Raw genomic sequence first — 17,313 nt, 5'->3', positions numbered from 1 at the left:
TAAACTATCAACGATGAGCAGTGGCTTAGCTCGATGGTGGTGCACACGTATGCCGAGGGCCCTGGACTAGCAGCACAACGCTAAGAGGGCAAAGAAGGAATGATGAAGGAATGTGAATTGCGTTTTCTAGCCATTTACATGGCGTGACATGCTTTCAGCAAATTGAATCAGCACTGGTTAGAAGATTTTTGGGTTGACGTCACAGCTGTGCGATCTCTAAATTTGTTTCTGCATTGTGAGGTTTTAATTTTACCTCACCACTATGTGATGAATCAGATAACTTTTGAAGAAAACTGGGATATATATATATATCCATATATATGAAGATATATATTTCACTGCTTTGTACATTCACTTTCTCACACATAAATGAACATGTACTTATACTTAATGATATCTGGATTTTTTTTTCTTTTCTTTTTTCTTTTTTTTTTTTTTTTTTCCTTTTTTTCGGAGCTGGGGACCGAACTCAGGGCCTTGCGTTTGCTAGGCAAGCGCTCTACCACTGAGCTAAATCCCCAACCCCGATATCTGGGTATTTTATTGTACATTAACTGAGACTTTCTCTGTAGTTATATAAAGCACCTGGCTACTGTTTAGATCTGATAAAGCATGGAGACTGGTCAGTCCTTGCCCGTTCTGTGTTGTGCATCCTCTGTTCCCATCCTGCTACGAGATACTGTTCAACTAAGAACAGTCTCTTTTATGTTGCTTGAAATCAACTTGCATAGTTTTATACCTATATAGTTGTGATCAATATCTTATATCCACTTATACTTACTAATTCTGTCTTTACCGTACCTTTAAAACTTTGAATGGGTAATGTTTGATTATTTTGGTAACTATTTAGCTAAAGGACTAGGAATGCTAATAAACAGAAAACTTATACAAAGCTTCCTTTGCATCACCACCTTGTATTCAACATACTGTCAAAAAATTACCTCATGGGACCTTCCTGTCATATAAACCAAGTGACCTCCAAGAACTTCATGAGGCATCCGCATAGCTGCTGAGCCATATGCTAGGGGTAGCAAAGTCTGAACGTTTTTTTTGTTAGCTTTACGATCATTTCTTTGAAAGACAGAAGGCAGAGGGAGAAAGCTGTCCTCTGTACCAGAAAGGTGGCAAAAACCAAACAGTCGTATGGTATTTCCCTTTTCTCCGGGAAGACCTTGTGAGCGATTGCCACGGAGCCTGTGTGTTGCCCTCTCACCTGGTTTTTCTCACAGGTTAAAGACTTCATCAACTCTGAACTCCTAGCACAGCTCTACTCCTCTGAGGACCAGAACACACTAATGGAAGAATCCGTGGAGCAGGCTCAGCGCCGGGATGAGATGCTCCGGATGTACCAAGCCCTGAAAGAAGCCCTCGCGATCATTGGCGACATCAACACGGTCACTGTGTCCACCCCAGCCCCACCTCCAGTAGATGACTCCTGGCTCCAGCATTCCAGAAGGTTAGGGAAGAGGCCCAGCAGTACCTGAGCTTGTCCACTCTCCGTTTCTAAGGATGCTTTCCCAAGACAATGCAGACCCAAAGGGAAAGGGGGCTCAAATGCATGAACTCTTCTCATCAACAAGCTAAATGCATCCTTAGAATGAAACTCGATAGTCATTAAAGGAGTAAAACAGTGCCAGATGTCCCAAATGGCAAGATAAGCTTAAAGCAAGGAAGATGGTCGTTATCTATCATACATACATACATGCATGCATGCAAAAATATTCACATACCTTATGTTTAAGAAGAAATACCACCAAATGTTATTGTCTCCAGAAGGTGGAATGAGGGAAGGAAACTGAAATATCAGCATTTATTTTTTTTATAACATGTATCTACGTTATATAGCCAAAAAAGTAATTAATTTTTAAAAAGCAACTTGGAAGTTACAAAACTGGTTTTTTTTGGGGGGGGGGTGTTTTTGTTTTTTAAAGACTAATCGAGACAAGAAGGAAGCGTGGAATAATTAAAACTTTGTCTTTTTTCTCAGGTCACCTCCTCCAAGCCCCACCACCCAAAGAAGGCTGACTCTAAGTGCTCCCCTCCCGAGGCCCGCATCTAGCCGTGGACCAGCTCCTGCCATTCCCTCTCCAGGCCCCCACTCTGGGGCTCCCCCAGTCCCATTCCGTCCAGGCCCATTACCTCCTTTTCCCAACAGCAGTGACTCCTACGGAGCCCCTCCACAGGTTCCATCCAGGCCCACAAGGGCACCCCCCAGTGTTCCAAGGTAAGCAAGCAATGCTACAGAAGTTACCCCAAGATCCTCCTGGGTTCTCTTCTCAGAGCATAACCGACAATATTTATTTGAAAAAAAAAATCAAAACAAAGCAACAAAATAAAAAACTGCAACCATCTTCCCAAACATGTTTGCAGTTTCCACACGGGCAGGGGAAAGAATGGGCACAGGACAAATCCTGGTGCCTGGGCTCATTAGGACACCCTTGTGTCTTACTCATTGGGTCCTCTCCTTTACCAACTGGCACTAAAGCCGCTAAAGCCAATGGGGGCGAGTGAATGGCACTTTCAGAGCCCGGGGACAGACTCTACCAACAGGCTGGTAACAAAGAGCTGCCACTGGGGTCATGTAAGCTGTGTGTAAGTCATGAGGGATGCATGAGTCTTGCCTCCCCCAGTACCCAAAGAACACAGAAAACCGTTGACTGGAAGAACTTTATCCATCTGCGGTATGACCCCAGTATCATAACTTTAATGTAAACCAAGTAACCTCTAGCCAACTAATCCACAATTATAATTGAGATTATAATGTAGACGTAAGGATTATATATCAGATAGACTGCTCCTCCACTGACTAATTCTGACAATTATAAGCAGATTTTCTGGTCTAATTGTCACACAATATAAACATACTAAGGCAAAGCTATATATGCTTTCCTTTGTTCATGTAGTCAACCTACAGGGTTTTTTTGTTTTTTTTTTTTTTACCTTTTTAAAGGATATAAGGTATTGTGGAGTTTTACCCCCCACAAAACCAGAAAATTTAAAGACAAGGAAAATTATCCCATACATGAAGATAACCTTTAATTCACAGAATTGGACTGTCCATGTGCCCCACTGAGCAAACCCTGACTCCATTCATCACACGTGGTGCTGCTCACCCTCCACAGGACCTGTAGGACTGTGGGGCTTGCATTTTGAGCTTCAAAGTGTGAGGGGTAATGGACGGAGGAAGGAGCGCCCCGGGCTGGTAGACAAAGTGTACAGAACAACTTGACTTCCAAGCTGTAAGAGCAAGGTGACTCACGCCCCCCCAAGATAGAAGTTCCTCGCCTAGGAAACAAAAGAAATCACGTGCAGTGTGAGCATCCAGGTCTCGAGATGGAGCGGTACTCTTCGCTGCCATTTTAGTCCTACTCAAAGAACACGTAAATGCTCAGTCCTGCTTTTTTCTCTTTCTAAACTCAATTTGGCAGAAACTGAGCCAAATTTCTAATAACGTTTATGTTGCTCTCAATGTTAAATATTGTCCTAAAAGCCTCACACGCACATTTTTAAGGTTTGTGAGTCCAATTAAATAGGCTGCTATTTACATTTTATAGATAGACAATGAGGTTAGCAGCCTGCTCAATGCCAGCCCACTGGGCTCTAATCCCCAGCAGCCCCACTCCAGAGCCCAGGTTTGGCCACCACAGTAGGGACCCTCAGTGTCTGACATTCCTGCTATGGCTGGCCCTCCTGTGCACTTGAGAATGATTAGCAGCATCCCTGGCCTCCAGTCACTAGCTGTCAGTTATCTCCTCCCTCGGTGATCATCGAAGATAGAGGCGTGGCAGCCGTCCCGTAGGAAAGTAAAGCCATACTCTACCGGGCAATGAATACTGCAGTATTCGTAAGAATTTCCTTTCCACATCAAAAACGTACACTTCAACATTGAATGTTCTACGGGCAAGATGAAGTTTATTGTTTTAGAAAACCTCAAATTGACTGGGACAGTGTCTGCTGCTATGCCAGGAGAGTATGGCGGTGTGAGGGAAAAAGGGGGTTGGGGGGGGGGGTGAGATGTGAGAGTGGGAAGGCAAAGTCCCAGGGGAGCCTTGAACTCTGTTGTTTTGCCTGTTTTGCTCTGAGAAGGAGCCAGAGGGACCTGTGGCTGTGCTGTGCTGTGCTAAGGAATGAGGGTGCAAGTCTTGCCTGCTCGCTTCACTGCTTTTCCTGTCGGTCTCCAATAAGCTAGCTTGCCAGCGCTCTTCAGAAAAATCAGCTTTCGGATGCTAAACTGATTTGCTAAGCAGGGTGGAGTTAGCTTTGGTATTTTTGAGCTTGCACGCAGGCAGAAGGGTGGGAGTCAGTGAGTAACCCATGTGCATTGCCAGGGCAAGGACATGGAAGCAGGAAGGGGGAGCCCTTGTTGGGGACTCTGTAGGACCTCAGTTGAGCTGTTCAAAATCTCTAGAACGCTCCCGAGTTAAAACCAGACTTAACTTGATCAGGTTTGTGTACCGCCCTGAATCTAAAACAGAAATGAAGAGTTTGAATTGAAAGAGAGAAAGCTGGTTGTTTTGTGCTGAGCCCTCAAGATTGAGGGCCAGTGGAGCAGGCTGGGAGGGAATCCCTGTGGGGGGGGGGGGTTGGGGGGGGGTCACCTGAGCAGAGCTGGAGGCCAGTCAGGGTCCTGACGCCTATTAAAGCCTCGCTTTAGATGGAAGATTCTGAACTCACAACGTCTGTTTTTAATAAAAGCCAGAGCAGGAATCCTACCAAATGCAAGCCAGAAATGGGGTTTAAGATTTCAGAGAGAGAGGAAGGAGGAAAAGAGAAAATGAAGAAAGCTCTTATAGAAACAACACCTTGTTCCACTTGTTTATATGTCCTTTTTCTTCCATTTTCTCTATAAAAAAAAAAAAACTAAATAATTAAGATGCCCTATCCATCACCTCCCAGAAAAGTGTTTGGCTTCCCACGGAGAAAACTCTAATTTGTTTCTCCCCAAAGTTCTTTGCTTTGTTAAGGGACCTTCCTCCCTTTTCAACCTGAATCTAGAGAAACTCCCATGACATCCCAGCACAAGGGGTGTCCCTCTGGTCCCCTGCTGGCCTTTCATTTCACAAAGGCAATAGCAGAACTTCTAGGGGCAAAAGATTTTACGCCACCCTAGTGTGCGCCTGGCCAGTTTTCCTCCCCATAGTCTGAGCGACCAGTGATCACAACTTTTCTTTTCAACGTATTCCAAGGTCGTCAAAGCCCTTGGTGCACGGCCCAGGAATCTTGAATATTCCATCTTTTTTAACCAGAATATTTACCATATCTTTCCATTTCAAATATACAGGAAGAGGTAGGGCAGGGTGTTGGACTGATTTTTGACTCAGCCTTTTGGTGCAAGAGCAGGAAACATTGCGTGTCAGTTTTAATTACTTCCACCCGAACTAAGGAGCATCCTAGAGACACTCACTAGCACGGATACTCCTGTCATTAGGAAGTGGGGTGTACACAAATCTGTGATCTTTAGGACATTTTTCCCCCATGGCTTGACTGACTGGACTATCCTATATCTCTTGCCTCCATTCAAGTTCTCTGACAAGAAAAAAACAAAAACAAACAAAAAACCCTGTTTGAAAGTCCACACCAGCCTTGGGTCTGTTTTTAGAAGGATGGCCTCAAGCAGACAGCGCCTGGTTCTCTTAATTGCAGCTCCCAATCTTCATCAAACACCAACTTCAGAGTTAGCATAGCCATTTTCAGTTACCACTTCTTGAAATTAGATAATTGGAAAGTGTAGTCTTTGACATTAACAGAACAAACTAGCTGAATCCAAGTGTGTTTTTCCTGGCACTAGCTAACTCTGGCACTATTTTGCTCGTTTGTCCTTGCCCACCCACCCACACCCACACCCGCCCCTTCCCTAGGACAAAGCTCTTTTGCAAGGATCAAAAAGGATAAGGGTGGGAGGAAGGGTCTCTAGCCCTAGCCAAGGGAGAGCAAACTTCATCTACCTCACCACTCAATATCCCACTTTTAAAAGAGTAGAGAAGAACTTTCTCCAACCCATTCTTATTCGCCATCTCTGACAGTTTCTAAGATGGCCAGGCCTGGTTCACTCCATTTGGCTTTTGCTTTAGCTCACCTAGATGACTGAAATCAAGAACTGGTCCATCAAGCGATGTTCTTGTGAGCCCTGTAAGGAAGACAAAGCCTTCACGGTGTGTGCATCAAGACTTTGCCCAGTTCCTCAATGGTGTTTTCCATGGTTTCTTTGACTTACCAGAGCACACAGCTGTGCAGGAAGACGTACATGCCCCCTTTCCAAAACAACTGATGCCCCCATATTACAAAAGTTAAGGCCAAATGACTTTCGTCATAATTTAGTTTTAAATGTTTGGTCTCTGATCTCAATGGCTTCGCACTGCCTGATCGTATCCCCAACTCTTTCATAGGTCTCATTGTCATAAGTTACCATTGGTACAGCATCCTTTCTATTTTGGGTACGACTTCTGCTGGTTTTATTTGAGGTTTCTGTTGTCCTTGTTATGCAGTTCCCTAAATTTCAAGCCAGGACAAACCACAAACCCATCACTCTTCTATCTTTGCATTCCTCACATCAAGGTTTGGTGCTGTGAAGGAGGAAGCTGTTGAGCCTTGAAGTCGCTGGGCTCAGAGTTCATGGAAACTGAGCAGCCCGTGTGACTAGCCTGGGTGTCACTCCCTGCGGTCACCCACGGAAACATCCTGACTTACCCTCTCCTCTCCTGACAGCCCTCTCAAACTGTGGTGTCTTTAGCAGCCGAGTGTCACTGGGACAAACGGTGAAATCACCTTGTGATTTGTGATGTCAGCTGCTGCGAGCACTCTGTTTCTCCTGACTAGCCAGCCCTCCTTAAAGAAAAAATAAAAACCATACTCAGACATTCTGGATGATCAGGGAACTGTTTTTATTTTTTTAGCAACTAGATTTTAAAAGTTAAAAAAAAACAAAACTATATTATGGCTTAAATATAATTGCTAAAAACAGAACAACTTTAAGTTGTTCTCACAAATTCTTAGATTCCAGGCACCTCATGAGGCAACCGTGTTATTAAAAAGGAACTGGTGCCGAAACCTCCAGATGTAATTAATGATTTGCTGCAGGTTCAACGCGAGTTGTCACGAGGAGTTCACAGTATTTTAATGAAACTAAAATTTCAACCACTGCTCTCTAAAAAAAGCGTCCGCTTTAATCTAAGGCTCTCTATTAAATATACCTCCAAAAGCCCGCTCTATTTCCAGGACGGTTCCTATTCCAGTACACTGTTTCAATTCTTATGACAATGAAAAGCAATGGTTAATGTCCAAGGTTTCTTTCACTCTTCAGATCCTGTTTTCAATATGGTTTAAGTGAAAGTCAAATTATTTTGGTGGTTTCCTCCTTGGGTCTAGCAAAGTAGAGTGGATTTTACACAGACATTTCCATCTAGCCACAGCCTAGATGCCTGACGGTCTGCTTAGGCGAGGCCCTCATACAGCACCAGCGTCTCCAAGGTCGAAATGTGTGAACTCTGTGGCAGTGTGTAGATAGACCCGCATCTGCCTCTCTCTCCTCATTGTGTCTGAATCTTTCCCACATATCCTATGTTACAGGAAAGTAAAAACGAAAAGGGAAATTAGAAAAGATTCACGTCATGCAAAATGTAAATACCATAAATGCAGGCAGGAGACAGCTCCTCCTACCGAAGGCTACAGTTAGCCAAGCAGAGGGTGACAGGCCTTCAGCTAAGCAAACACCACTGCTTGCTTCCCTGTCTGTGTCAGGAACGAATAGCTCAGACATTGTTCCCTTTGGAGCTCTTTCATGGCTAAGCTCCATCACTGCAGGACAAGCCCCTTTGCATCTCGGGGTGCCCAGTTCTGCCCTAGGGTTCACCTGGTTGATAGAGGAAGACAGCCAAGACCGGAGTCTGGCAAAAGAGGCACCGGCCAGGGAAAAGGCATAGCTGATGCTGATTAATTTTCCTGTGGCCAGTCAGCAGCAAACTGTCACCAGCTGTAATCCACCAAATGTTCCTATATACAAGTTGGTGTCAGCTCCGAGAAAGGGGGGAAATACTCTACCATGTGTAAATAGACATCCAGACTTAGGGACGCACATGAGCCAGCGAGGGCTCGAGTTTCACCACCAAGCTCTTTCAATTCCCCTCGCTGGAAGGAAAGCGCGGTTTTCAAAAAACTCAGGCATTCCTGGTTCGACAGCGTATTTTTCAAAGGCCTCAGAGACTCACGGTGTGCGAATTGCACCTCTTTCATGTCTAACTTTTATCCAAGCAGCAAACTCTAAGAATAGGCAGCGGGAAGCCCTCCCCCCACCCTTTTCCTTTCCTCCAACTCACCAGCTACTATGAAAGATTAAACGTGAGACTTGGAAAAACCTTACAAGACAGACAGGAAGTTTAAAACAAAGTTGTCAGGGCAGTATCTTGTTCTGTGAATGTGCCCGGGACACCTAACTGCGGAGCAGAAGAAAGGCGATCGGGAGTTAGCTGAGGGCTTGATGGCTCTGCCTGCTTGCCATACATTTATTGCTGCTTAAACAGAGAATTTTTAAGTGCCCGCCCGGCGTTAAAATTCCTTAGCTTACCCATGCCAACATATTGGAAGCATTGTCCGAGGAAACCTCTGAATCTAAACACGTATTTACACCCTTTAGTTGCCAAATGGACCCCATCTGGTTCGCTGACTCTGTTGCCAAGGATATTACACTTCTGGTCAAGCTCGAGTTGTCAGTGCCAGAGTGGGGTTTTCTGGAAAGGCTCCGGGTCTGAGAGACACTCCATGTTTATGGATGCCACATTACTTGAGCATTTACATGTTTAGATCACATGGCAACTCTAGCCCAAAACAGAACTCCAGCCTAGGGCAATGTCGAAAGCCATGAGGTATTCAGGAACTCTCCCTGAGCCACGGGCTCATTCTTTGCGACTGACTGCTCTTTAAGTATCGGAGCCACGACAGGCAAAACCACGAACACTGAATGCGGAGTGCTCTAGTTCCTTATTTTTAAGCATTGCCCAACAAGCACTGAGAAATATCCACTCTTTGTTTTTCAGTCAAAATAATCAGTTCGCATGAACCACATGAACCTGTTCCATTCGAGGGGGGTGGGGGGGAGAAGGTAGGGGGAGCGGTAATCAAAATGGCAATTAGCCAGATTCTCCGTCTCAGCATCGGTGGTAGTGGGGCCTCCTGGTTTCCATTGCTCAGAGAGAGGAAATGGCCCACACAGGGAATGATCTAAGCACCAGAAAATGAGACAAGGTATAATTACTCTTCTCACTGCTCTTATGGGAACCCCATAAACACACAGGTCAACGTGTGAGTCACCCCTAGGCAGCACCCTTTCCGGATGCTTCGATGGGAAGGCTAACACAGTAACCGAGAGAGGGGAAAGCGAAGAGCCTAGATACTCTACTGCAAACCTATCCAAAGCTTCAGGGGAAGCCTGAAAACCTCGATGAGCTAACATGAAGGTGGACCTCCAGCCCCATAAACTTGGGGGGTAGAGGCAGAAGGATCACGAATTCAAGGCCAGGCTTGGCTACAAAGTTGAGTTCAGGCCATCATGAGGTACAGTGTGATCCTGATTCATCTCCACCCCCAAAAAGGTGCACAGTGTGAGAAAGCCTCAGATGGCTTTTAGTATAAGTGGGAAAATGACATTCGTCTGCAACCAAATATCCCTCCTGCCTCCGTCGTGTACTCATTCAAATTTGGTTTTAGAGATTCTGAAGCAACACCATGGAAACATCTCTTTCATCTGCAAACTTCAGTCTCACATTAATTCGCAGGCCCTTATCTGGATTATTTGGCTATTTTGTTTGGTTGTTTTTGAATCAAAGTCTTGCACAGTCTACTGTGTCCCTGAACTTACTTTATAGCCACGTCCGGCCTTGAGTTCCTAACCTCCCCAACCGTTCAGTTACAGATGTATACTATATTGTCCAGGGGGAACACTTACAGGGCATTTTATAATCCTGCGGGTGGCTTGCTCGACAAAGAATACTTACACAAGACAAATTCTGGACCATGTGTATCCTTTCAGGTTCACAGTGTGGTCCTGGAGATAATTTTAGGACTGAATGAATTTCCTTCAGATAAACCTTCCTTTACGCCTCATGCCCCAGGTCCTACGCCGCAAGATGTGCCTACTCTCTGCCACTACGGTTGCATCCACGAGGAAAGGCTGTAAAAAGATCTAAGCCAAACATCCACTGGTTTTTTAAAAACACTCCCTATAGTGTTGGAAACTACTTTAATAACTAAAATGATAAACCCTCATGTCAGACAAGTTCTACAATATCTTAATTATTGGCTTTGAGGTGAAAAACTGAGGCGATATTAGTGGGTGTGTTCACTAGACAAACCATGGCAGGACTTTCCCCCCACATATCCAAGCCTGACACCAAAATAAAACCCAAGCACCACAAGCCATTAGCATGAAAACCAGCTGAAAGGTTCAGAACCACCAATAAACAGGAGCACTGGAGGAAAAACCCCGTAACTTCACCAGGAGACTTCAACTAACCCAGCCAAACGCTCTCGGTTCAGTTCAGGCATCCATAGTGAGTAGATGTTGATATGACTGTTTGTCCAGGGACGTGCAGTGGTTAGCGTTCTGCCCTGCAGTATAATTAAGCTGCCTTAATACTTCCAAAACTCTAAATGACCCTATCCACATCTTACTATTTAATACTTGAAAGCCAGTATAAGAATCTTTAACCTTTAAAACGTGACTGTCTTTGAACAAGCATATTGAGGGTTCTCGAGTTTTCTTAAAAGCACAATCTTACTGCTTTTGCTCTTTTCACTCAAGACCCTTTCTCTGTGAGTCTATCTGGCACATACTGTTAATTCAGTCTTCTAGGTGAGGGGACAGTACCTGGAGGCACTCCTGCTGGTACTACTTATCAATCCTACTGTTCTGTTTCCTAGTCCCCTTCCCTGCAGAGTGGGGAATTTCAGTAAAAGTGTCAAGAGCCACAAGGAACCTCGGCAGTGTCCACATGCTTCATGCTCTCCCTGGCCCTTGGCAGTTTTCATTTAATATGCTGGGGGAGGGGGTCATGGTAATTTGCATATTTTACTTTTTCCCTCTGCAGAATCTATAATACTATTGGTTAAAATTAAAGCATATCTTCAAGTGTAATGATGAGACTAGGGAAGACAGAATAGTCGTGTCTCTTGTTCAGAAGGCAAGGTTAAATTGGAAAAAACGGGGGCTTAGGAGCACCCCTTTTACTGCAACCCCCTTGGAGCCCCCCTCCCTTTCTCTCTCTAGTCCCACACACCATTCTCTAGAGCAGCCTTTCGCTAGTTACTTATGGTGGACACCTGCCTTCTAGCTGTGTTTGGCAGGCCAGCAGGATGAGGTAATAATCAGAAGAGAATGTTCTAGTTCTCTGGCCTCCTCCACGTACAGCCTTACTCAAAACAGCTCTCTGCGGGTGAGAGCAGAGTGGCTTGGAGATCCCTCTGCCTAACGTTCTGTGGAGGCCTGAAAGAACAATGGGAATATAAATGTTATCTACCTTGGCCCATCCTTTCAAACCGTTTACTTACAGATGTGCAGGGAAACCAGAGCCTCGCATTTATAAACACTTCGCCCCTATTTTCTCCGAGCCCAGCCGTCATCTTAAGCACTCTTCTCCCTGTGTGCTCTCTTTTTTTCCTAAGAGCATATTTTGTGAAGGATTTCTCCAGGGCAATGGCAGTCTTTGTAAGACAGACGCCCAAAGGACATATGGTTTCCATACATTTTCTGTCTAGACTGGCTCTATTTAGTGCCTCTTGGTCTGAACTGGTCTAGTTAAAGTTTGTGCAGGAGCTTGTATAAAACTTTTAGATGTGGGCATACCATCAAGGTGTAAAACAAAAACTTTGCCTTCATATTGGCAAGAGAATAGAAGGGGTCGGGTCACTGGGTGCTTTCCTTCAGGTGAAGTTGTTCTATCATGTTGAACGTCCGCTCACCCACCTCCAAACACTGCCCAGAATACAGGGTAGCTCTCAGTCTATAAACTCCTCACTGTTTTCTTGAGTAAATTGTTCATTGTGCGTGCGTGCGTGCGTGCGTGCGTGCGTGCGTGCGTGCGTGCGTACACGTGCACGCGCGAGCTTGTGTGTTTGAAAGCTCTAATTCCTTCTTTACATGGCCCAGAGGACCTATGATTTCTTGCCCTTTTAGCACCAATTTTTACAAACACAGCATTTTTCTGACTTGAAGGAGAAGAGAAAACCACCCAACAAGCCACTGAGTAAGGGACTTAGCCATTTGGCATTTCGGTAGCTCCTTCAACCAACAATGAAAATTCTGTTTTAAAATGTGGTTTCTGAGCCAGTGTTCAAGGCTGCTCTAGAAACAATAAGATCCTTTCAGAAGGAAAGAATAACTTCTAGGCTTGCCCAGAAGTCAGCTTCGCTCCCTTCTCTTGCGAGAGCCCCAGCCCTGCCTGTTTAACTGCTTCACAGCTACAGGCTCATGGCAAGGAGACACTGTGGGACACTGCACGTGTCCCTCCTCCCCCAAGTGCTGTCGCTTGGCCTCTGAGCATGTAACTGGTCTTCCTCCTCACGTATTTGTTCACTGGCATGGCAGCTCAAAAACAATGCCCCTCTGTTTTGTTTTGTTTTGTTTTTTTCTTTTGTTTTGGTTTTTTTAAATGTTGAGCTTCAAAGGTATATTAGAGCTCCCCCTGCTGGATGTTTTTGAGAATACTGTTGTGTAAGCCAACAGTACACTGCAATTCTTTGTCTCCAATTTTTGCCATTGAAAGGGCAAAAAAGTACTGTGTGGTGCACTTAAAACTGGCCTTTGACTCAGCAGGTGTCGTTTGGCAGGAGGGAAATATTGCTACAGCCTTGTCCTTTCTAAATCTTCAGACTCTGTGCATTTATTTTGTAACGGTAAAGCAATTTTTCAAAAAGAATTTGCCTGCTCACAGCTACCCTCTCTGAACCAGTTACACAGTTACTCTCTCTGAAAGTACCCCCTTCCTTGTCCTATACCAATGCCTGGAAGGCAAGAAGCTCTCTCTCTCTCATCTTTCTTAAAGCGGAAGTGAGTGAAGGTGCAGACTGCTGTCTTTTCCTTCCTTGCTCCTGCCCTTTCTTTTCCATGACTTCAGAGACAGGGGATTGCATACCCTGGAAGTAGAAACCTCCACTTGGGATAGCTGCTTCTGGGCACCTCCTTCAGAACCTCACTTCCTTCCTTTGGATGTTAAAGTCAGGTCCTCCCTCTCCTGGAGCCTGAGGTGGGAGGGAGATGAGGGCCCGGAAGAGAAGGGAAGAGGAGACAGAGTCAGAAGGAAGATTTTTAGTCCCTACTATTAATGGGAGTGGGCTCTACAGTACAAAGTCCCAAAGGGGGGAGGAGAAGATTCTAAGGAATAGGAGAAAGAGGAGGATGGGGGGGATAAATTTACTGTAAGGAATGCCATGCCACCTAACTTAATTCAGTGGCGATATGCTGCAAAATGCCCTAGCCCTGTTTTCTCAGGCTCTGTTCTTAAGTCTACTTCTCTCCGCCTTCTTCAGCCCCTTCTTTTCCTCGCCTTACCTGTTGCTAGTGATGTAGTTCAGAGGCCACTGTAGAAAATAAAATATCACATCTAGTCTTGTAAACACCACAGTTTCATACAACTAAAGGTTCTCTAGGTCGTTTCCTCATTTGATCAGGTCAAAACAAGTCACTGGTTGCTTGTGACAAAGGGTGGGTGACACTTCATTTTCTAAATAGCAGCACTTGTCCCGGCTTGCTTTCTTTGTAGGCATCCATTCCTATTCCTGGAGTGTCAGATCTGCAACTTCCCAACTTCCCGTGTTCTAGAATCACGCCCCACCCCCAACCCCCTCTCTCTGTCTCATGCGCACGCGTGCGCACACACCAACTCTAGGCTAGGACTCCAGGTGTCCCTGCCACTCTCCTAGCAGACCTTATGTGAGCATTTACCTGCTGTTGTCACGGCTCGCCTGACTCTGTCCTAACAAGAAAGCCTTCCAGAAAGTAGCAATCTTTATGTCCATATCCCTGTTAACATCCTGCCCTGTAACGCACACCAGGGAAGAAAAAATGCAAAATGAGTTGACCTGCAATGCTTAATCAAAACTTACTTTGGACGCTGGCCCCCAAACCGTGTATTTTACAAACCAATATAAATACATTTTTATTTTCGGTCTACTGAAAGAATTCGGGTCACTGCTGTTGTAAAATGCCTTTCCAACATCTTCAACTGAGACAGAGTTAGTGTGAGAGGGATATCAGCATCATAGCTGTGAGGGAAAGCTACATCAGATCTACTGAGCAAGCTACATAAACATTAGCACAGTTCATTTTATTTCTATTTACTCCAGAGACTAAGTATTCAATTAGTACAAGTTAATGTCATCAAATAAAGATTGTGAAGAGTTTTCTCCTCATGTGCTCATTTCAAGTCCAACAACCTGATTCACGTTTTCCATGTATATTAGTGTGTGTATGTATGTATATATGTATATATGCATTTACGTATGTATATATACATATATATTATAAAAGGGCTTATTTTTACGGGGGACTGTATGTCACTTCTCGTATTTAGTGAGTGATCCAATCTTTTTTTTTTTTTTTAAATTTATTCATTTATTATATATAAGCACACTGCAGCTGTCTTCAGACACACCAGAAGAGGGCATCGGATCTCTTTACAGATGGTTGTGAGCCACCATGTGGTTGCTGGGAATTGAACTCATGACCTCTGGAAGAGCAGTCGGGTGCTCTTAACCGCTGAGCCATCTCTCCAGCCCCGAGTGATCCAATCTTTAGACCCAATTTTGTGTACGCTCATACACCTACTACAAACAGCTCTTGGACAATGAGCTTGATGACGTTCCTCAAGCCACAAAAGGCAAACTCTGTGCCACAGAGCAAGTGCCTGTATTACTGTCTACAATAAAATAATAAAGTATCTTCCATTTGAACAAAGTCCTGAGCATCACAACATTTTCCTGAGTTGAGCCCAACTCCATATAAATATACAATACTTACTTTAAAAATTGCCAAAATAATCTAAATATAAGTGGATTACCTGCACCTAAAACACTGCATCCTGCAATTGCTGTCTAGCATGAACATTCAGAGGAGGGTGTGAGCTTCTGGCCTGTCGTTGCCTTGCCATTTCCTTCAGAGGCATACTCCCGTCTGTTAGACTCACGCACGCAGTCAGTCATGATCTCCAAATCTTCACCCTGTCCCCATCAAGTGCCAAGCTGTGCTATAAGAAAAAGTGTAAGAGGAGCGCTCACTCCAGGGTGGTTCAGATGGGGGCTGGGGAGAAGGCTCAGTAAAGTGCTTACTGGATACCCAGCGCCCACACTTAGAAAAAGAAAAACCAAGCATGGTGGGTGGTGTAAACCTATACAGTGTTGGGAAAGAGGGGACAGGAGGATCCCTGGGGCTTACTGGCCAGCCAGTCTAGCTAACTCAAGGAGTGAAAGTGATCAAGGAAAACTCCAACACCAACTTCTGTCCTGACTATACACACATACACACACACACTCTCACACACACATAGTTACACACATATACACACACACCACCCCAAAGCTGATGAACAATGCACTCTTTCCTGGTGGAACCTCCCCAAACTCATTATGACTGGCCTCACATCATGAACACTCAAGGCCAGAGAACAGAAAGACGAACAGATGGAATTAGACTTCTATTCTTAAGACAATCGTGTGAGAGAAGGAAACAAATGGTCACTTCTCAACCTTATCAGTAAAGCCAGCTTCTGCCCCCCCCCCAAAATGCCACCCAGCCAGCAGGAGCATGGGATCTTCTTACAAAAACTGTCATTGTCCAAAATCCTGTAAATGGGCCATCCCTGCAGCCACAGCTCCAAGTCTTACATCCTTCCCTTTGATTTGAAAGCAGAAACATGGCTCTTCTAGCATAACCATAAACCGCCCACACACAACACAGTGTTTCAATAAATGTTTAAACGATACAAGATGCTTCATTTCAATGTAATGGATTACTTAATGAAGCCCATCGCTTAACAAAGCAACTGAGGAAAATTTGGTACAAAACAAGTAAGTTTGCCCCCAAACAAACTGTCTTGTGAGGTGAATGTCTTTGGCAATCGGAATGGTTAGGGACTGGACCAACGAAATAAATTTGAGCAGAACTCCTTAAATACCTTCTTAGTGTTGAAGTTGGCAAACATCTTAGCTTGGGTTATTAAAAAAAAAAAAATCACTCAATAGCTTAGGATCTGTCTTGTTTTTTTTTTCTTTCAAGCACTGTTTTTTTACAATATGGTTTACTTTTCTTATTGTTTTAGAAATAATGTTCACCTCTTCCAAAAGAGTAAGTGGGTCAAGGCTCTTGGGACTTTTTGAACTGCACATACTATACATATATGGACTCCTTTCATTGGAAAGTGAACATATCCCAAAGATACCCTAGTCATTCTGAAAGAACACAATGGTGTCTTATCCTTCCCTTTCTCCCTCTGTCATCCACCCACCACACGGGCTACGCAATGGTGTTTTCTGTGTACGGCCCTAGGGACATCCTTGGCAAGTTCAACAAAAGTGAAGAGGTTTAACTAATTTTATTCATTGGGGGCTGGGGGGAGCCAAACTTACTATGAGCCAAGAGCATGCTAAATTCTGAGGTATGGTAAACAAAAACCGTATACCAGGCCTGACAGCTAGTAAAAATGTCTCCATAGTTCTCCCCTCTGCCTCTCCCACTACCACTCGTCACTCACCAGCCACCCTGGCTCATGGTTGAAGAGATCAATGAGAATCTGCTCGTCCATCCAAGTATTCAGTTTCTGTTCCCTTCTCCATTCACACCACTGAACTTTCCCTCTGGCACTCACTCAATTCCTTTACATTTCCAGTCCCTTTCAGGCAGCAGAGCTCTGCATTTCCCTACCATTTGCAAGCAAGTGTTGCTATGTAGTTCTTGAAATCACCGTTGCCCTTACTGTAACCACAGCATCCCTTTTTTTTTTTTTCCAAGCTTGTTGGGGTGGACTCCCAGGCGATGAATTCTAGAATTTCATCCCATTGTCCCATATTGAAAATGTAGTGCCATAGTAAAAACCACTTCCTGCCACTCAAGCATAGCCTCTAGGCTTCTTAAAGCCACCTGGCACAATGCGTCTCACATAGTAGCGCTTAGTGAACAGTGCACAGATCTAGTCACTGCTAAATAGTAAAACTAGTATAGGACATTCAATTGGAACCCACTGTTGTTTCTTAGCTTTCAGGTATAGGACTCTCTGTGACTTCATGTTAGAGTGGTCAGTAGTCTTACCATTAAATCAGCAATAGCTTTCTGCT

The 17,313-nt window shown here is 44.6% G+C and overlaps 2 protein-coding genes and 1 long non-coding RNA gene across 24 annotated transcripts in view; 2 read left to right on the top strand and 1 right to left on the bottom strand.

The window, feature by feature from the left end:
* Pigc (phosphatidylinositol glycan anchor biosynthesis, class C) overlaps positions 1–17,313 on the bottom strand; it is a 117,565-nt gene that overhangs the window by 12,634 nt on the left and 87,618 nt on the right. For 3 of the 14 annotated variants that reach the window (XR_015635305.1, XR_015635298.1, XR_015635308.1), the window contains exons 1-2: positions 16,734–16,985; positions 15,045–15,230 (exon numbers count right to left, since the gene is read on the bottom strand). The exons of 6 other annotated variants lie outside the window; for them this stretch is intronic. The gene's annotated coding sequence lies outside the window, so the exon portion shown is untranslated. Of the gene's footprint in view, positions 1–6,864; positions 7,556–15,044; positions 15,231–16,733; positions 17,008–17,313 lie in introns of those variants that run through there. 5 more of the 14 variants (XR_015635301.1, XR_015635299.1, XR_015635297.1 and 2 more) reach the window with 3 other exon arrangements.
* The window catches only part of Dnm3 (dynamin 3), a 485,732-nt gene that overhangs the window by 458,081 nt on the left and 10,338 nt on the right, over positions 1–17,313 (top strand). For 6 of the 9 annotated variants that reach the window (XR_015635077.1, XR_015635076.1, XM_087579968.1 and 3 more), the window contains 2 exon segments: positions 1,230–1,456; positions 1,988–2,224. Coding sequence is in view for 6 of the 9 variants with exons in the window: in XM_087579968.1 (XP_087436094.1) it covers positions 1,230–1,456; positions 1,988–2,224 (464 nt within the window). In the remaining 3 variants the exon portion in view is untranslated. 9 annotated transcript variants of the gene reach the window in all.
* Positions 12,637–15,807, top strand: LOC148001726 (uncharacterized). The gene is made up of 2 exons (XR_015636106.1): positions 12,637–14,561; positions 14,768–15,807. It is a non-coding gene; the product is annotated as an uncharacterized LOC148001726 (long non-coding RNA).

Source organism: Rattus norvegicus, chromosome 13 (genome assembly GCF_021556685.1).
Source record: "Rattus norvegicus strain SHRSP/BbbUtx chromosome 13, alternate assembly SHRSP_T2T, whole genome shotgun sequence".
In the NCBI taxonomy this organism is placed as follows: Eukaryota; Metazoa; Chordata; class Mammalia; order Rodentia; family Muridae; genus Rattus; species Rattus norvegicus.
This window is presented reverse-complemented; position numbering and strand designations above follow the sequence as displayed.